Source organism: Momordica charantia, assembly GCF_013281855.1.
Source record: "Momordica charantia cultivar OHB3-1 chromosome 1 unlocalized genomic scaffold, Mcharantia_2.0 BLBB01000001.1, whole genome shotgun sequence".
NCBI classification, from domain to species: Eukaryota; Viridiplantae; Streptophyta; class Magnoliopsida; order Cucurbitales; family Cucurbitaceae; genus Momordica; species Momordica charantia.
The window spans coordinates 4,385,173-4,406,598 of NW_028275157.1; the positions used below are offsets into that span (position 1 = coordinate 4,385,173).

The 21,426-nt window shown below is 35.9% G+C and overlaps 1 protein-coding gene and 1 long non-coding RNA gene across 2 annotated transcripts; one reads left to right on the forward strand and one right to left on the reverse strand.

The window, feature by feature from the left end:
* The first annotated feature begins 2,512 nt into the window (after positions 1-2,512).
* On the forward strand, positions 2,513-4,713 carry LOC148213137 (uncharacterized). Its single transcript, XR_015788313.1, has 2 exons — positions 2,513-3,376; positions 3,857-4,713. It is a non-coding gene; the product is annotated as an uncharacterized LOC148213137 (long non-coding RNA).
* Positions 4,714-10,164: 5,451 nt separating this feature from the next.
* LOC111023647 (CDK5RAP3 protein homolog) lies at positions 10,165-20,590 on the reverse strand. The gene is given in 11 exon segments (XM_022301119.2): positions 10,165-10,684; positions 15,555-15,687; positions 16,910-17,118; positions 17,222-17,404; positions 17,407-17,751; positions 17,893-18,042; positions 18,124-18,259; positions 18,347-18,441; positions 18,555-18,649; positions 20,128-20,262; positions 20,430-20,590. Coding segments are annotated over 11 exon segments (1,674 nt in total). The 5' UTR covers positions 20,491-20,590; the 3' UTR covers positions 10,165-10,552.
* Between the last annotated feature and the right edge of the window lie 836 nt (positions 20,591-21,426).

Below are 21,426 nucleotides of genomic sequence, written 5' to 3' on the forward strand. Positions count from 1 at the left end.
GAATTACTGTGTAATCTGGGTATATATACAGTATACCTATAAATAGGTCACTGATATATTTTATCATACACGAGAAGAATTCTGAATGATGCTTTCATATTGTTCCGTATTGATTCTCTATTGAGAATTTTTTGGTCAAGAACTGTTTATTTATCATGGTATCAGAGCTTTGTTAAGTCAAAAGACCGCTCAAATTTTTTTTTCTTTTCTCTCCTTCTTCTACAATGGTTGCTTCAGAATCGGATCAATCCAAGATTCTAATCCAGGTAACAAAATTACCACAGTCAAACATGATGAAGAGAATTTTCTTCTCTGGAAACTCCAAGTCTTCATGACACTCCGAGGCCATGGACTAGACAGTATATTGATGCATATGCGAAAATTCCTGCAAAATTTCTTTCCTCACCTAATGATTCAACACTGAACAAATTTCGAATCCTGCTTATTCTTTTTGGATCCGCCAAGAAACAGTTTGATTACAACATGGCTGTTGGGTTCTATGTCTAATTCCCTTCTATCAGAAATGCTTGATTGTAAGTCCGCGTGTGAAGTTTGGCAGATTCTAAATGCACGATTTTCCTCACAAAATATGGCATGATTTATGGATTTTAAATCCAAGCTTGTAATAACCAAGAAATGTGACCTGACACTCGATGAATATTTTCAAAAGATTAAGAATCTTGTTGATTCTTTAGCAGCAGCAGGCAGAAAGATTTCTCACGTTGCAATATTCTGCATATATTACAAGGTTTAGGGCCTGACTATGACTCTGTAGCCTTAGTCATTACAGAAAAAGATGAATTTCAACCTTAAAAAAAGTATATTCATTGCTGTTGGCCCAAGAAAACCGAATTGTTCGACATTCTTCGATCAATACCGATGGATCTCTACCAACGATGCATCTCACCATTCAGACATTGCAAAGCAGTTTGTATCAGCACCTAATTCGGGATAGAACGATGGGTATCAGCGTGGCAGAAATCAAGGCATCAGATCCTCAATATTTGAAGATTTTGGAACAACAATGGGAAATCTTAGTGCCAACTCTGTGGTAGATGCGGACATACCGCTGCTCATTGTTATTTTTAATTTGAAAGAGGCTTTCATGGCCCTAATTATGGTACAAATTCTCAGAATACATATCAGACCTCTCAACCATCTGGCCAAAATTCATCTCAGTCCAATTTTAATGCATTTACTCTTTAACATGATTTGAACAAAGAAAATGAGTGGTTTCCAGAATCTGGAGCTTCGAATCACGTTACTCATAATCTTGCAAATCCGGGAATTAGTTCTGAATATCTGGGAGATAACAAAGTATTCGTGGGCAACGATGCAGGTTTGGATGTTTTAAACATTGATTCCTCTTTCTTTAAATCGTCTTCCACTTCTCCCTCAAAACCTATCTTTCAACTTGATAATCTGCTTCATGTTCCTAACATAACCAAAAATTTAATTAGTGTCAGTCAATTTTTTCAAAGATAACAATGTTTACTTTGAATTTCCCCCCTTTACTTATTTTGTGAAGGAACCCAATGGCCAAATACTTCTCCGATGCAAGCTTAAAGATGGATTGTACAGCTTCATTCTGGAAAAAGCTCATTCTCCATAAATCTATTTGGATAGTTGCTCTTCCTCAGTTATATCACCATTCAATCTTCAGACATCTCCTTCAATAGAGGCAAACACTTGTAACTCATTTGTTAATTCTCCTTTTACTTAAATAATTGATCTATGGCATAATAGGTTGGGCCACTCGGCCATGTCTACTGTCAAGTATGTTTTAGATGCTTGTAAAATTTTCTATTCCAATAATAAATCTCATACCTTGTGTCATGATTGTGCAATTGGAAAAAGTCACAATTTACCTTTTCCGGATTCCTCTACAATTTATTCGGCTCCCCTTCAATTAATCGTTGCTGATGTATGGAGTCCATCTTTCAAAAAATCTAGAAATGGTTTCAAATACTATATCACTTTTGTTGATTTTTACTCTAGATATACATGGATATATTTCCTTACTTCCAAATCCGAAGCCTTCCAAGCCTTCATAAATTTCAAAACACATGTGGAAAAATTATTTAGTCAATCTATCCTTCGCTTACAAACCGATGGAGGAGGGGAATTTCGATCATTCACTCCATACCTTAAATCCAACGGAATTGAACATAGGTTTGACATGTCCCTATACTTCCCAACAAAATGGGATAGTAGAATGAAAACATTGTCACATTGTCGATATGAGTCTAACTCTATTATCTCATGCATCTTTATCGTTAGATTTTTGGGATGATGCTTTTTCTACTACTACATATCTCAGTTATATTTTTGACATGATGCTTTTTCTACTGCTACATATCTCGTTAATCATTTACCAACTCCAATCCATCTTCATAAGTCTCCAATGAAAAAGTTGTTTGGCCACACATTTCATCTCTAAAGACCTTCAGATGTTTGTGTTACCTGTGCTTGCGACCCTATAATGGACATAAAAATTGAACCTCGCTCCACCCCTTGTATATTTCTTGGCTATAGTACTATCTACAAAGGGTACAAATGTATGTCTGCTGAAGGTCGTATATACATTTCGCGCCACATTCTATTTGATGAAACTAAATTTCCCACATCCAAATTTCTTATCCCATTACCTCCAGACCAGTTATTACCTTCCTTCATAATTCCTAACCCTTAAGTTTTATACAAAAGTCTTGTCCCTACCTTATCCACAAATCTCACTTTATAACCAAATCCCACCTTGTTTGAAAATCTTGCTGACAATAGTCCTACACCCATTATGCAATCTTATCCTACTCAGTCTCCAATTAATGATCCTGTACCCGAAGCTATAGCGCATGTGTCCTCCCTTTCTATTTCGTCTTAAAGTCATCAGTTGCCTACTCCCTCACATGAATGTGTACCATCTTCTATTGAACATTCTTCCTCCTCATCGGCTGCTTCCTCATCATCTTCACCTGCACCGACGCTTACTCCATCTCTCAATGTCGAGTCTGTAGCTAGTTCGGATAATGTTGTTCTTAGTACCGTACATCAACACCTTATGACGACTCGAGGTAAAAATGGTATATTTAAGCCCATGATTTTCTTAACAAAATATACAGAGGTAGAACCACCGACAATCAAGGAAGCTATAAGGTGCCCTCATCGGGTGAAGGCTATACGTGAAGAGTTCAATGCTCTACAAGCAAATCAGACTTGGACATTAGTGTCGCCTCCAACTGACAAGATCATAGGCTGCAAATGGGTGTTCAAAATCAAACGGAACTAGGATGGCTCAATTGCTTGTGATAAAACACGACTGGTTGCTCAAGGATTCCACCAAGAAGCGGAGCTGGATTATACTGAAACTTTCAGTCCGGTAGTGAAACCAACTACAATATGAGTACTTTTCACTCTTGATTTATTTCATGGCTAGTCTTTACATCAAGTAGATATCGATAACACATTTTTACATAGTATACTCACTGAAGAAGTTTACATGCATCAGCCACATGGCATGGTTGACTCTAATCAATCAGGAAAGGTGTGTCGTTTAGCCAAGGCCCTATATGGCTTGAAGCAAACACCTCGGACTTGGTTCGTTCATTTTTACATTCACTTGGTTATGTAAATCCTAAAGCTGACTCTTCACTACTTGTCTACCAAAACAATGGTCACTCTTGTTATATCTTGATACATGTAGATGATATTTTCATTAGAGGCAGCTCTACTACTATTATTGAGCATATGATTCAATCTCTCCATGAGAAATTCTCTATAAAAGATCTTGGTAATCTCAACTATTTTTTGGGAGTTGAAGTGTCTTATCCCCTCAAATGGATTATTTCTTTTGTAGCAGGAATATATATCCTTCACCCAATGATAAGTGGGGTTGTATTATCAGCTTATCAGGAAGAGAAATTTCTTTATGTTCGGGTTTATAGAAGTACAGTGGGTGCTCTGCAATATGCCACCTTTACTCGGCCAGAAATTACTTATGGTGTTAATAAAGTGTGTCAATTTATGCACTCTCCTACGCTTGTACATTGGCAGGCCGTGAAGCGCATTCTACGATACTTGGGTGGCACACTTGATCATGGACTAATTTTTCAAGAAACCGACGAATCTGAATCTTCAAGAATTTACAGATGCAGACTGGGCATCTGATCCTGACGTAAGAAACAGAACATTATATCTCGTTCAAGCACAAAGGCAGAATATAGAAGCTTAGCTCATGTCTCTACCGAGTTAATTTGGTTGAATTCTTTCTTTTCTGACTTACGGATACATTTACAACAATCTCCTCTACTTTGGTGTAGAAATCCATATATATTTTGTCCGCGATCTGGTTTTACAGAAGAAGTTGTAGATTCGTCATCTACCTTCCTCTGCTCAAATTGCTGATGTGTCTACTAAACCACTCTCTGCCGTTTGGTTTCTTCCATTACCATTCAAGCTTAATGTTTGTTCCATCACACATTGGCTTGATGGGGTGTTAAGAGAGCTCATTAGTAGGGATGGTTACAATTGTAACTAAGTTTAGTTTTACTGTTATATTTCAGTTTTCAAATCCCGTAGGTATAGTTACCATTGTAACTAAGTTTAGTTTTATTGTTATATTTTAGTTTTGAATTACTGTGTAATCTGGTGTATACCTATAAATAGTTCACTGATATATTTGATCATATATGAGAAGAATTCTGAATGATGCTTTCATATTGTTCAGTATTGATCGCGAATTTTTGGTCCAGAACTGCTTATTTATCATGTTGTAACAGTTTGATCTTAAATCGTGGAAATAATCGGATTCGTTCTTGTTCTCGAAAAAATAATATTGTACCAGTTGGACTTCACGTTGTGGAAAGAGTCGGCTTTTTCAACCGAATACTCAAGAGAAACTTTTTGAGTGGAGAAGGCAATTTCGCCGAACCACTATAAAATTCCTGGTGTCATTTTCTCTAACTTTTTATTCTTTAATTTGTGCAATTAACTTTTCATTATCATAAATTGCATGAAATTAATTGCTAAAATTTGTTCGTCGTGTTGATTGTCAATCTTTACACTAGAATTAGTAATGGTGCTTGAAATGTATTCCTTTTTATTTATTAATTGGTGGTAAAATTATTTGTTCGTAAAAAAATATACTTATTTGTTTAAATTGGGCCTATCATGTTAAAAATTTATAAAGTTTCATTAAATTCTATTCATTCCTATACGGTTACCATACCAATCCAACAGAAAATAGACACAAACTTCATTTTAACATATACAACAACAATTGATACGTACAATCTGTATGTGAAAATTGTTTACAAATTCAACTTAGGAGCAGGAAATGAATTATGAAAGAGTTCATAAAAAACTTCTGGAATTTCATAGATGGAAACAACCACTCCATGCTTGTTTCAGTTGAGACGAGTCCTATCTCTATAGATTAGAGCCTTATGTCTTACCATACGAGCATACACAAAAACTTTGGTCACATGGTCATAAAGATCATTGTCATTATGTCGATTCCAGACATTATCTAAGAAGTTCTTGAGGCTCTCTAGAGGTCATAGAGATCTTAAGATACTCAATCTTTGATCAACATTCAATAAACCTCCTTCCAAATAATCATTTGAAATTGACCATTTACTAGGATTATATACTGGACTAAATGTACTAAATTCAATTCATGACCCGATTTTAAATTTATAAGAGATAGATCTTTCATCTTATTCACTTTAACCCTCTAAGCTTTTGTCCTAATCATTTTTTGTGTGTTTTTCCCTCCAGGACCATTTATTCAAAACTCAGAATCTTCCGCATTCTTACCCCTTCCTCCTGGAAATAGGGTATGTTTGTAGGAAAGAAACTTACAAGGACCTTCCAGCCACAAACATACAACTATCGCGACTACATGAAGGCGTGGTATGTTGTTTTCTGGCTTCAAGGCTACAATCACTCTTGGTTTGTGACTTTTTGTAAACAAGCTTACAAATCTCACTTTCCAAATTGGTTTCAAAGTTGGTGGACGTACTTTGGACTCCCCGAGGAAATTTTTCCGATTGAAGTTCAAAGATCGTACTATCTTTTCCAATAAAGTATCTACTCGTCTCCCCTCTCTAAGACGTTTAGATTTGCTTTGTATTTCCAAATTCCATGGATCTTTTGCTGGAATTTCCAGCTAGGACCCAGTGGCAACTTCAAAGCGTTGAGCAAAGCTTTACGCATCAAGTGGTGGGAAAAAATTGATTATTTCTACCTAGAAGCTGAAAAGATAAAAAACTGGTTTAAGACCAATGTTCATCTTCAAGACATGACGAGGCAAGAAGACGAGAGCTTCCTTCTAGCCAAAAACGCCGTCATGAGCTCACTAGCTGGAGCTGGATCTCAAGCCGACTTCAACTCAGTTCTCAATACAGTCGCGGTTCAAATCTCTGATCCAGACGACCTTCAGACGGACGTTGATTCCTCTACCTCTATCAATAATGATGTTGAAGACGACGAAGACGACTTCGATCCCTTCGAAGGCTACGATATCAATGATCCATATCTAGATTCACAGCCCAACTGATTCTGAAGCTAGATATTTCAAGTGTCTAATTTAATTTTTCTATTGTAAATCTATGTAAATTAATTTGTTTAAATTTCATTTTAACTTTTGGATAAGATCATTGTATTCTGATCTTATCATCACTATCCCAGTCTGTTTTTGTGAAGGAACTGCAGAAGAAACCCAGATGAAGTAGATGGCAAGCTTCTGATGTGGAGTAACCAACCACGAGGCAGCGCAGTTAGCGTATAGGATTGACTAAGTTGAGAGGATTCTATATCTCACAAGGCAACCCTGGTCGAAGATCGAAGGTGTTCCTTGGGCAGTTTAGGCGAGAGGTCGTGAGTAAGACCCTGGATGGAACGGCCTAATCAGACGCCGGAGAAGCCTTTACGATGATATACAGAATTCGCAATCCTCGCTAAATCAGAAGAAGCCGGGTGACTTCGTCAAACTTCTCAAGCAAGTTTCCAGTCCAAAAACAGTCATATCAGCTTTTACTTTTTGTCTTTATTTTATTTTGTCAGTTTGTAATAATTTTCGTTTTACTTCATTTCTTTTCTTACTTATTAAAAGATAAGATGCCCCCTATCGGCCACGCTTATCTTTACTTTTTATAAAGTAGATTCCAAAAGGATAAGATGTCAGTCAAGGACTTGTCTTGTCGGCTAATCTTTATCTCTTTTGTTGTATTCAATTATGTTGAGACAAGTGTCAAGACAATAGAAAGAAATCAATAATTTTGTAGCCAGTTACAATTATTGGTTCTCTTCTATAAATAGCACTTGGCCAGTTTCTCTCTCAGGAGTTTACTATCTATTAAATCCTGATAATCTCAACTCTTCTCGGATATGAGGAGAGAGAAGGAAGAGATGTGGAGAGAGTGAGGGGAGGGAGCTGTTACTAAGGGCCCATTTGGTAACGTTCTTGTTTCTTGTTTCTTGTTTCAAATTTTCTTAAGAAGTCTAAGTATTTTACTACTAAATTTGTTACTTGTTTTATACTTTTTTGGGAACATTCTCACACCAATACAAGTTTTTCCTTTGTTGTTCTCATTTCCAATTTGTTTCAAAATATAAATAAAAAAGTTGTTTTACCATACTTTAATTCTTGGACGTTGGAATCATGCCATACATTTTTCTTCATTAAAAATTGTTGGGAAAATTTACTTACTAAAATATTTTCCTCTTCTACAGTTCTTCAGTAAAAACTAAGTCAGTCACAATAATACGAGAAAAATAGGGAAAACATAGAAACAACTCAAGCAAATTTAACTGGTTCACCCAACTATGGGCTACGTCCAGTCTTCCGTGACAACTGGTTCTACACTAATACTGGGATAAATATAATGGACAATACAATCTCTCAAATCTAGAGGTCTCGACAAAGCCACCTAGCTTCTATGAACTACAACAATACGATCCTAGGAAATACAAGAATGAAAAACCTCACAATACTCACGAGATTTGGTTGCCAACGATGCACTACAATCCCGAGATCTCGTCTTCTTGTTTTGCCAATACACTACCACTGCCCCTCCTTTGATTTTGTGCAACAACACAAAATTGGCTGCCACTCATTTTGGTTTCTCATCTTGAATTCATAGATGTTGGGACCATAGAATTAATTTTTCTTTATTAAAAATGAAGAAACAGGAACGTTACCAAACGGGCCGTAACTTTCTCATTTCTTATTTCCTCTTTTCTTTTTTAATAAAGAAAGACATAAGTTCATTTGGTAACTATTTATTTGTTCTTTATTTTTTTGTATCGAAAAAAAAAGAAATTTGATCTCATTGAAAATAGGAACAAGAAATAGGAAATTTTAACATAAATCAATTGGGAATCAAATCGAGGGTTCCAAACCTTTTTTTTCTGAAAAAAAGGGCTGCTCGCCCTACCGAAATACCAAAGGCTTTCGGGGCTTACACCCCCCGACCTAAAAAAAGGCTTTCAGTAGCGTAGAATCTAATCAAATCGTCGTTTTCCCCATCTTGCCATTCACACTCTTTTTGCCCCCCCCCCCCCCCCCCTACCTCGCTCCTTTTGGGAGGGCCTCTAACGTTATGTTCCACTTGTAAGCAACTACTCCAATATAGTTAGACAAATGATTCATCAATCTTCGTAGATCGGATTTCCTCTAATAAGATATAAGATATTTGCACATATACATACTCGACTAATTCATCGTCTAATACATTCACTTTTTCAAACGACTTAAAGAGATTCATGAACCTCTATAACAATATAACTTGTTTGACCAAAAACAGCGTACTATGTTCTCCCCTCGCAAGCACAACACAAAGACAAGACAACCAATTGCAAACTCATTCATGTTTTTTTTGTTTTCAAAATTTCTAATACAATTTATGAGGATTAACCCGATATATAGCTAAATAATTTTGCAAGCAGAGGTAATCTGATGTAAGCTGAAATTATTAAATTTTAGTTATTAAGAGGGTTAATTAAGAGTATACTTTATAGGCTAAGTTGTGATGAATAGATGAAGTACTTGGCATATACCTGCGCCGAAGGAAAATAGCCGTTGGAGGCTAACTAGGCTAGTTCTTAGCAACTAAGGGCACGTTTTTCTTGTTTCTAATTGTTTTAGAAACATCTTCAAAATTGTCTAGAAATTCTGGAAACAAAAATGTGTTTCTTATTTCTTGTTCCAATAAAATCAAGAGCTTAATATCAAAAATCATTGATGTCTCTCGGATTCAGGTCTTAGAGCGTGGGTGCCCCTGGATATAGGGAAGCAAAGCTCCAACCCTGTTATCAAAAACAAGAAAGTGTTATCAAATGTAATTATGTTTTTCTCCTCTTTGGTTTTACACCATTTAGATTGATTTAATAAAGGTTGAGAGAACTTAACTTATGTTCTTATTTCTTCCTCTCGTTACGTTACTTTACCTTCTATCGAGTGTAAGTGCGGCACTAAGACCTGAAGACTTTTGTTACGTTACTTAACGTTACTCCATTTTGCTGTACCTTCTTCCCCAGACGAGTTTGTTTGATGACATTCTAATTATTTATTTATTTTTTCCAATTTTTAATAAACCTAAATATTTTATAAGTTAAGAATGATAAAACAACTATTTCATTTACGGATTGAAAAAAAATTGCGAATTAAAACTAAAAGCAAAAAACTTGATTTCGTTGTCATTTCTTAAAATGAGAAGCGAGGAATAGGCATATTACCATATGTTTCTCAAAAATTGGAAATGAAAAATAAAAAAAGGAGCGAGAACATTAATAGGCCTAAAGTTTCTTATTTCCATTTATTTTTTTCCAAAACATAAAACAAAAAATTAATTTATCATTCCTGCATAATAAATATTAAAAAATAAATATAGCATAAAAATTTAAGTATTTAATTTACAATTATTTTTTTACATAAACTTTTACTTTTTCAATATAAAATTTTACATAACAAGAAACAAAAATAGTTACCAAAACACATTTTTATTTCATTTTTCAATATAAAAGAAAAAACAAGAAACAAGAAATCCTAATCAAATACAATTATATATTTTTTTTAAACAATAAATTACCAAACAGGTCATGAATCATCGAATGACGATCTTAACCAAAGCTAACAAGCCCTAAGATATGTTATCCAGAGAGATGTGAAAAGAAGTAAAAATCTCTGGGATTGGCTAAAATTTAAAGATAGTACACAGAGGAACACAAATATTTAAAGTTAGCATGCGTGAAAGTTGCTGAAACTATGGGAAGAGCTATTTTCAACGAGAATAGATAGATGGATAAGAGTTGCTGAAAATGGATCATATGACTTTTCCGTTTTGAGTTGAACCACTTCTATGAGAGTCTAGTGGCTAGTGTCTTCGTTGTCCATACGCTCGGGTTGTCAAGTATTATAGATGCTCCCATTTCTATTGCTAAAAACAACACCACAACTCAAAGGTTTCGATAAGTTAAAGCATTAGTAAAGCTACTCTCTTTTACAGATTGATTTAGGATCACATTTATCATTCTGCCAGACATTATTACCTATTTACGCACTGAGACCACTTGTCAACACACTGTTTATTTCGCCAATAATGTTGACAGGTCTCCCATCAAACATGGATGATAAACTGCTTTCACATAACTTCTTCAACTCCCTGGTTTTCGCCAGAGCTGCTTCCTGCAACACCACCACCAAACCTACTAAGTTTTTCTTTTTTTTGGTGGCAAAATATCTCATCATATTTAGTCAAAGTTAGCCCCATAAATGAGTTGATAAAAAAGCCTCTGGACAACTGTGAGGAAGAACCCAGCATGAATTGAGAATTTTGAAGATTCAATGCCAACTAGAGGCAGCCAACGACCAAAATAAAAAACACGTGTACTTTGTCCTTCCCATGATTTCTTTACATAAAGTACCAATTGGGGGCCAACAAAACAGCAGGCGTTTTTTTTCTGTAGTCTACAGCAAGTATTGAGTTTTTCCAAGTCAAAGATCTAAAAGAAAACTTTCACCTTCTAAGGTGATTTGATTATAGACATTGTTTCTCTCTCCTAGCGATGCTCTCAGGTGAACTCTGAACTTTGAACGATGATTATGGTTACTGAGAAAATTGCTGAAGATGGTGACACTGCCTGCTGATAAGTGTGGTGGAGCACAAAGTCTTCGTGTGTGATTATGATTGTAAAAGACAGAGTAGAGTTTTTCGACCGGAGGAAAGGGGAATAACAAATAACTAAGCCATTGCCTTGACTAAGTCAGAGTTGGTTTGGTTGTGATAAGATATCTGATCTTGCTCTTAACCCTCTAGATCATAAGCCCATCTGGTGTTCGTTATGGGTTCAAAAGATAACAAACAAGAGAGGTGTTTTTGCAGAAATTATGAAACTGGAGGGAAATGGAAGGGGAAGCATTAATATAGTTGTCCCTTCAGCAGAAAACAAAGCGGGATGACAAGCCATAGTGTGAATGATCAAGATTGTCAAGTATGAAAACAAAAAGCTCTTCAGAAAAGAATGACTGAATGACACATCCCCCTACGATCAAAGGGTGCTCATACGCGGGATAGTGAAGCCTTAGATGCACGTACAGCTAAAGGAAGAACCAAGAGATAAGGATAACAAGGAAGGCAGTCTGATTTTTGTGCGTTGCTTGGCATTATTTTCACGATTATTGGCACAAGATTAATCAGACATTGCAAGAGTTGGTGGATGGTCAATCCATTCCAACCCGATAGAGTTAACATGCAGTGAATCCGATTAAAACTACTCTTCTATGTTCAAATAAAGGCTGGTAAACCTTGGGGAGTTGTAACCTGAAATTAACGGACAGTGTTCACCATGGGTGAAATTCAGTCATCCCGTCCTACGGAGGATGGATTAAAGCTAGAAATATGTTGTTGGATATGTGGAACTAAGAGAATTGGAGAATTATTGGCCATCAATGTGGGGGCTTCATTCAATGTCCATTAAGACGAAAAATGTGGGAGAGGTTTATCTGTATAAATTTGAATAAGGAGAAGATGTTCAAGGATTTTTTCCAGAGGCAGTTGATCTGGAATCTGAGAGGGGAGGGGTTTGAATATCATTAATTGGAAAATTACATCTCAGCACATCACTAAAGGAGGAGTGGGTTTAGGAGGCTTGGAAGAGAAAAACTTAGCCTTTTGGCAAAGTGGGGCTGGCGTTTTCTTAAAAAGAGAAAGAGGCCTTGTGGAGGAAGGTGATTGCAAGTAAATAACTTGATGGCCAAGGATTGGATTGCTTTTTGCAGAAACTATTGCAGATTTAAAGGCACATGGAAAGCTATTGCAAATTGCTGTCAGAAAGATGATCACTTGTATAAAGTTGTGACTGAAAAAGCGGACAAAATCCTATTCTGTAAGAATCATTGGCTTGGTGATGGCCCAATCTGTTCATCATGTTGGAGACTGTATATATTAGTTGATTCTAAAGGAGCCACCATAGATCACGGCTAGTACAATAGCTCTATTCAGAAGCTGAAAACTGTTCTACATAGCATTACATAGTTCCAATCCACTTTTGTGGCTGAGGAGACTAAATACTTGATGAATATCTTCTTATAGCCAATGAGCTCATTGGCAATTGCAAAAGAAAGAAAAAGCGCTAGTCATCAAGCTTGACCATGAGAAAGTGTTTGACAAAATTGATTAAGATAATGAACAATACTTGCCAACATACCAGTCAATAGGATCTCCTATTAACTTTTTGATATAGTGTATTTTTATTGCATTTAATAGATAAGTACACTAAATAAGTACACTAAAATTATAGCTACTAACAAAACACCTAAGAAAATCAATAGGAGCTTCTGCCAATCAATTTGTGAAGAAAATGTTTTTCTTGCCACTCTCAATGCCTAGGGTCCATTAGCAATGGAGGAATTGGATCTACGTATGTGCCCCTAGTGCTAATTTCTCCACCATTATAAATGGTACAAGGTCTTTGACAAGGAGGAGATTCTTTGGCTACAACCTGCTAGAACCATTTTTGGTCCCTTTGGATAGAAAGGAACACTTATCGATTCAATTATATGCCTCTTTCTTTTGATAGGTTCCCTGAGTTGGATTCTCTTATTGCATTAGTAAATGATTTCGCTCATTTTACAATTTTTTTTTTATAAGAAACGATTCATTAAAAGAAAAGACAAAAGAACAACCTAAGGACAAGGGCCGAGGAGGCCCCTTCCAAAAAACTAACAAAGAAACACTCCCCAATCATGTGCCCAAGAAGACCCCCTAGAGAGCTAGTACATCACAATTTTCCAATCTTGAGAAATTAAGGCAATTACAAAAGAATCTTCTACGAGTAAGGCACCAAGAAGCCATATTATTGTACAGTTTCACAAAAAATATCAAAAGGGAGAAAAGTATTGTTGAAAACTCTGTGGATCCTTTCCTCCCAAATGCTCCCAAAAAAGGCCCTAGCAAAAATCTTAGCTTTTCCTTTGGAAAACCCCCTTGTAACACTTCAAGAAGCCAATCATCTACCAAACGGGGTAGGCACCCCAAAGAGACTTATTCCTTCATCAAAAAAGATCAACACATCATAGAAAAAGTGCTCTGGAGAAAGAGGTGGTCCAAAGTTTCACCATTCCTAAGGCAAAGAGAGCAACCCGTGGGGGATATCACCAAATTTGGGAGTTATTTCTAAACTCTAAAGTTTTTCACGGGTATTGAGGCTTCTGTGGGCTAAGCTCCAAAAGAAAAACCTTGACTTTCTTAGGTAGGAACATAGGGCCTTTTGTAATCCCTCCATAGGGCCTTTTGTAATTTCATACATCAATGAAATTGTTTCTTACACAAAAGGGTAGGAGTCACCAGACACATCCAGCTACTAAACTTTCTGTTCAAAATACCTCTTCTAAAGCCCAAATTCCAGTTCCCTTGCTCGTCATTCCAACATTCTACCACTGTATTTTCCTTCTTAAGCGAAATGCTATACAAATCTGGAAATTGAGACTCCAAAGATGAGTTTCCCAGCCAAATATCCTTCCAGAATTTAATCCACCGCTTATTTTGGGCTTTGAACAAAATAACTTCATGAAACATGGCTCTGCGTAGCTATGTCCACCCACGGTCATCCCAAGGCTTTCCCTTTAGGAGGGGGAGGAATACAGCTTTGACAATCTCCACCATAGATGCTTGAAATAACACATTTCCATCTTCTTGGGTAAACCTCGACAACCACTTTTGGAGAAGGGTATTATTCCTCTGGTTGTAGGCACTCAATCCTAAAGCAAGATACATCTTTGGCAAAAAAAAAAAAAAACTTGATCTCAACTCACCAAGTGTCGTTAAAGTGGCAGCCATTCCCATTCCAGAAAAAATTCCTGACTATCCTCTCCATATCCATTACTACTTTGTTTGGAGCTTTGAAGATGGAGAAAGCATAAAGAGGAATGCTGAAGAGAGAAAGGGTGAGCCGCGTCCTTTTGAGAGCATAAGGTTTCTCCAGTTTTCAACCTTGGCTCTGAACTTATCCACAGTAGGATCCCAGAAGGATGCCACCTCCAAAATAATTGATGGGGAGTTGTTTTACTTTATAGCCAAAGATAGAGGCATGGTGAGACAGAACCTCCATCTCCATGTTGACTCCAACCAAAGGTGTCTTCTCCAGATTAAGGGAGAGCCCAGCATCCAAGAGGAAAATATTGAGGAAGTTCCACCATCTGTCTAAATTGTCTTCAGAGTTCTGGCAGAAAATGATTGTATCGTCAGCATATTGGAGATTCGTAACCATAACAGCTGGTCTACCTATTGGAGAGCCTCTCAAGAATCTCTTTTCACAACAAAAGTGGATGGAACTATTTAGGAAGTCACCCACAGAATGAAAAGGAAAGGGAAAATCATAACAAAAGTGGATGGAACTACTTAGAAAGTCACCCAAAAGAGTGAAAATGAAAGGGGAAATCATAACAAAAGTGGATGGAACTAGTTAGGAAGTCGCCCAAAAGAGTGAAAATGAAAGGGGAAAGGGGTCCCCTTGTTTAAGCCCCTTCTTAGCAAAAATCTTTGCTGGCGGTTTGCCATTAATTAGGATGGGAAAATTAACTATAGAAAATACAACCTTTCATCCCTTGCCTCCATCTCGTGCCAAAGCCTTTGTACTCCATGATGGCATATAAATAGTCCCAACGACCTTGTCATAGGATTTCTAGAAGATCCAACTTAATCAGAAAACCCTCCTTTTCCTATCTTTCCAATCTTCCACTACTTCCAAGGCTACCAAGATAGCATCAATTATCTGCCTACCTTCAACAAAAGCTGCTTGAGCAACGTCAATAATTATCTGCCTCATTTGTCCGATTGTTTATAGAACATGTGACCTTTGATTTTGTCGATTAATTTAAAAATGTAGAACCAGGGGGATCAGGTAGATGTAGGATCTGCCTTGACTTCTCAAATCTTGCTAAGGTTTGCGTTTGACAGTAAGTGAGAATATTCCCTTTTCTTTTGTATATTTCATCTTATTAATGAAATGTAATATTTTTATCAAAAAAGAATTAAAAAAAATGAAGGAGAACTCACTTGTTTTGGCCAAGATGAAGCTAATGAATTTTGAAGCTCCATGCGTTTGGCAGCTAAGTCCTTTAACCCTTCTTTCAGCTTCACTTCACGCTGCTTCTTTTCCTCTAGTGTACTAACTAATCTCTCTAGAAATCTGGAATCAAAATTTACATTAGTTTACCTGTGAATGGTCAAATTTAAGAAAAGTTCCAAAAAAATTTAGAGAAAATGAAATTACAAGGTATAATATAAATAATTAACCAAATTAATAATCAAACATAGTTAACGTAAATCAACTAATATTTAAACAAATTAATTAGGCCACAGCTTAAACAAACTAACAAAAGTCAAATGCCCACAACAGCAATCAAAGTGAACCTTGATCCAAATCTCAAGGCTCAAAAGTGTACTTTTTCAAAAATTTAAAAAAAAAATTATGTCAAACTTAAAACCTATGTTACATAGAATTGTATATACTTAGTTTCTAAACTTTAATTTCAATTATACCTCTAAGATTGATTCATGTTTATCTTAGTTCTTACCGTTAATACTGGTAGATGAAATGAAAATGCAGTACTTCTTGAAATTTAGATGGAGTGACATGATTTAGCAACCAGTTAGATGGATGTCATACATCGGTTGGACAAGTTGGGCATGTGAAAATTTAGGAACCAAAAATATAATTTACACTAAGAAAATATATCAAATCCAATCTGATCTAGTTACATATTCATATCTAATTTTTCTATGGACAAGCAGTTAGATCATGTGATCTCATCCAAATTTCAAAAAATGAGTGTCACCTATGCGTATTGTCAACCAATATTCATTGAAAAAAGTAGGAATAAGTATAATTTCAAAAGCTATAGATGTAACTAAAACTTTTTAAGTTCAAGGACTAAATAGATAACATACTTGAGCTAAAATATGTAATTTAACCTAGAAAACAATACCATTAAAAAGAGTCAAACATGCCAACGTAAACATTCATAGTATTTAAACTGAACAGTTTGTTTCTATGATAATATTACAATATTTTGATAAGAGACAGAAATTTCACACTAAAAAAAATCACAATTGCAAAGTATATAAAACAAAGTGTCATAAGTCCACCATCCCAGTTCATCAATCAACAGAAGTCACAAATGAAAAACATAATATTGTCACCAAAGAAAACAAAATGCTAATAAAAATGAACTCAGAATGATAAATTAAGTGGCCTAGTTTTTAATTCAAAAAGTGGGGTCGAATCGGTTACTTATAACTTCATTTTATTAGCATTTTCCAATAAATTTTTGTATAAAAATCTGGAAAATCCTTACAAGAGGTGGTTTGAAAAAATATGAAAACAATAACAAACCTAGTAATAGTAGTACCTTTTAGAGTTGAGAATCATAATTAAATCTTGAGTTTTCCTACTTGACAGTAATGATATAGCCAAGGAAACATCTGATAGCATCGTCTCAATGGCATCAGGGGTATATTGCTGCAGCACAAAGGGAGCAACTGCCTGGACTTGATGTTGCAACGATAGAGTTTCATCATTCTTCAATTCATTCAAACGTTGATTCAGAAATGCCTTAAGCTGAAATTGTAATTAGAAATATACCATAAAACCTTCATCTAAGGTATTTGATTTGATTATATGAACAATACCACTCAAATTCTTTACCAAAGCTATGATATACCTCATACAGATCATCAAGAATCTTATTCCTATACTCTGTCTCCAAAAGCTGGCTCCTTACTTCAGTGGTTTCTGCAGATTGAGTCGAAGGAATGAATGTTTTATGATCCATCTCAATGTCGGGCAAGGTTACATCATCAATGATATCAACTTGAGGTGTTTCAACACTGACATCCCAAGAGATATCTCAGACACAGTAGTCTCTGGCAATGTACTACTACCCTCCTTGTTAGATTCCATTTGATCTAATTCCACAGCTTCACTCGCATGAACTATTTCATAAGGTCCCAAACCATTTCCTGTATCCTCGGTCTCTTCCAATGCACCTATATCCCAATCAATCTGAGTATTTTCTACAGATATATCCCAGTCAATATTATCAGCAGCAGTTCCTACTCCTCCAACAGCATCTGGTTCTATATAGCTTGACTGAACGTTTACAGAATCAACAATCTCAAAGCCCACAGACACATGTAAAGAAGGAGGATGCTCACGTAAATCGCCCAGGTTTGGTACTACAGTCACATGTTTCTGTATACATGTATGCAATGTCAGAATTAACATACCACATCACAATAATTTCGACGTTATCAGCATCAGCAAATAAATTACTCTATTCTTCTCTATGACACTTATGATCATCAGACAATGTTTATTATACTATTGCCTTACATCCTTGTCCGAGTGAGCATCCCTTACAAAATTGGAATAGTATTCAATAGCACGTGACACAGAATCACCATTTATGACTTCTAATATTCTGCTAAATGTGCTTGGAAGTGACCGTGCGGTCTCCAGAAGTTCAACTCTTACATTTTTTCCCTGCAAAAAGAAGAAGATATTCACGCAATGAAAAGAAGATACTAAAGTTGGCAATACGTGGAATAGGTTATAAGTTATAACCTGCAAACCGAGATCCTGGCAAGCCTCAAGATATTTAGTTGCCGAAATAGAAGCGTTTCTTTTAGTATCAGATTCTTTACGATCCAGCTCAGCTAGCTGTTGATGAATCTTTTGGACCTGTTTCTTCTGATATGGACTTCACATTAAAAGTAACAGTAGCATGAAAATTGAGCTCTTCCATATTCATCAATTATTACGAAGGTAAAACTCATAAGACAATTACATTTCATAAATCACATTCTGAACAATTATTTGAGCTGCTTCGCCAAGAAAAATATGATCCTTCTCATAAGTTCGTACAATCGTCTCCCAAGCACCCTGAGAAAACAATATTTTTATTTAGAAAACAAACTTACTAAAATTGAACAATAATTCAAGCCTGCTGATCTATAGTAGAGACTGAGAAAAAAGCAGAAAAAGACAAGTCTTACAGCAGCACCTGATAGCCGGCCAAATATATTCCGGCTTTCTGAGGTTGACTCTAGAAGAATATTATATACTTTCTTCGCCTCCAAATAACCAATATCTGAGAAACACCCACAACACAGTGCACAAGTCATCAATGAGATATAAACTATAAACTCATAAGTAAAGGAACTGATTACGCACAAGGGGATGCATAATATAGAGAACGATTTTATCAATTAGAAATGTTTAAGAGAATTGTGATAAAACCTCTTTATTTATTAAATAAAGAAAAGTGCATTGCCAAGGGATAATTTGAGATATCCCTAACGCTCCTGACTCATATACCACTGCAAATCAAAAGAGTACCTATCTCTCTCTATGTCTCTACTAAATTCTACTACTGTCAGAGTCTTTATCAAGTGTGGTCATTTCCAGTGAACCCCACATCCCTCTTAACTTCTGAACGGATATTCCACTGCCCATCTTTCAACTACAGGTTTCTTTATCACTCTATAGTTTATTTGGTTGGAAAGATATAGAAGAATGTTTATGAGATTAGACAGGGCTTCTAATTCAAATTTGTCAAGGCCTTTTTTATATTTCTTCACTTATTTTAATGAAAGTTGATTTCTTAATTTTTTTTTAAAAAAAACAAAAAAAGAAGAATACAAGTCTCATTCATGTACGCATCAATAATGCTTCCTTTGCGGAAACTCATTAAAGATCATCTTCATCAAATTGCCCACATGATCTACCAATTTTCCTCGTAAAAGGCCGTAGGGAAGTCATCCACGATCTTACTCCCCTCACAACTAAAATCACTTCCATAATCTCCTTCATGGTAAAAAGAGATTCCAACTCTTTCCTACCCTATCAAAAATATAAATCAGTTCAACTAAAAAAGGGCTTAGGAGACAAAGGGGCTAAACCCCATTTTTAGAGTTATTGGAATGATTTATATTTTTGATAGCATGGGAAAGGGGGAAGGCATAAAAGGAAGTAAAAAATACAAGATACATCCTTCAATCACCTTCAGCCAGGTCACCAACCTGGATTTCAGCACTCTCCTTTGTTCCTCATGAGACTTGCAATTCTAAACAACATTGTACTTTAGTCCACTTCTTTAACCATTGTACACCTTTTTGGAGTAACAACTCAATCTATCCCTTCAGAGTTCAGGTTAAGCCATTCCTATTTTAGCCCCTTGCTCAAAGAACCAAAAGTTGCCAAGCTATCCAAAAACATCAACCTATATAAGATATCCTTCTTCAAATGGAGGTCCCCAAAAACATCATCCTAACGCAGGTTTAAGATAAGCCAACATATTCATAATAAACTCCTCCCGCCTACCATCCACCCTAGCAGGCAACAGAAAAGGAAAGGTGCTCTAGAAAGAAGGGTGTCCAAGCCACATGTTCTCAAATCCAAGAGCATACTGAACCCATGAGGAAAGCTAATTGCAAAGAAAGATAGGAAATAATCGAATGTGACTCAAGGACTTGGAGATTGATTAATGAAAACATTAATAGACTCCGCTACATGCAAGCAAATGAAACATAATACTTCCGGTTGAAAACTTGAAATTCTAAATCTGACCTTCATGGTCTAAGGTATGGAAATGGGGATTGGCATCCTTGGGCAGCGACAAGAACTCCTTCGAAATGCGAACTCTCAAAGCTGCCAAACGCTTACGCCAATCAGCAGGTATTCTTTTCCGATCGACGAGCCATTCTTCACCCCCACGAAGGCCGAAAATTCAACTCCAATCAAATTGTTGAAAAACAAGTACAATTCAAACAAACAAGAAAATTACCAGCAACCAGATCAGCGAAATTCGAGAGAGAGAAGTATATAATGAAAAGGAGATCGCTGAATCAACGAGAGTCGGAGATTATTACCACCAAGACGGGAGAACGTGATGTCGATTGGAAGATTGCGAATATCCTCGGGAGCCTGCATTTTTTCCAGAAAAAATTCTTACAAAGCAAACACAGTAGTGAGAGTCTTTGTAGGCTTAAGGGGGAGTTCGGATCAGTTTTTGTCAAGGGGTTTAGGAATTGGGATTTTGGGCTGAGCCCATTTTTAAAGACAGATTTGATTTTTACTCCTCTTCTTTAAAATTAATGTTTTTCTACACTTTTTTATTTTCATGTGAAATTACATATTATTCGTCCAGAAATCCGGATTTTTTTTAATAACGTTTTAAATTAAACTTATTTTTAAATTAATGTTGTTTTAAACAAAAACAAAAAAGTTGCCAAAAAAAAATGCATATTTACAAACTTATTCCATAAATAATACTGGAATAGATTGGGTGGGGTTTCGCACCTAAAATGGTCGTCATTGTACGTGGCGCCACGATTGCACCACGTCATTTTTTTTTTAAACCAAAGCCAAGATGGAGAGACGACCATCTTCAATTTTTTTTTTTAATTTATATCATGTTTAAACCTTTATCTTTTTATTTATAATTATTTGTTCTTAAAAGTCAGTTTTTAATTTACATTAAATTTTTATTTTAACTAAATTTATAATAAATAAATTAAATTTTATGTTTTATTTTTATTCAAGAATTATGAAATTATCTATGGTAGTTCAAATTAAAAAAATATATAAAAAGATTGGAGAATAATGTTTTACGTTTATATAAATAAAATAAATATTAATGTCAATTTAGAGCCTATCTATCTATTCCGTCCCACAATGGAGACGTCGCCGGTTACGATATGGCTGACGACGAACTATTGGTGCTGCTGGTGTTTCTCGATCATCCGTAGGGTCTCGATCCTCTGTAGGGTTGAGGTATTGTCTATGCTCCCCACGTCCACATCCATGGCCAGCTACATAACCATACTGTGGTGGCAAAGGTGGTGTGCGATACTAACTATAACTAAG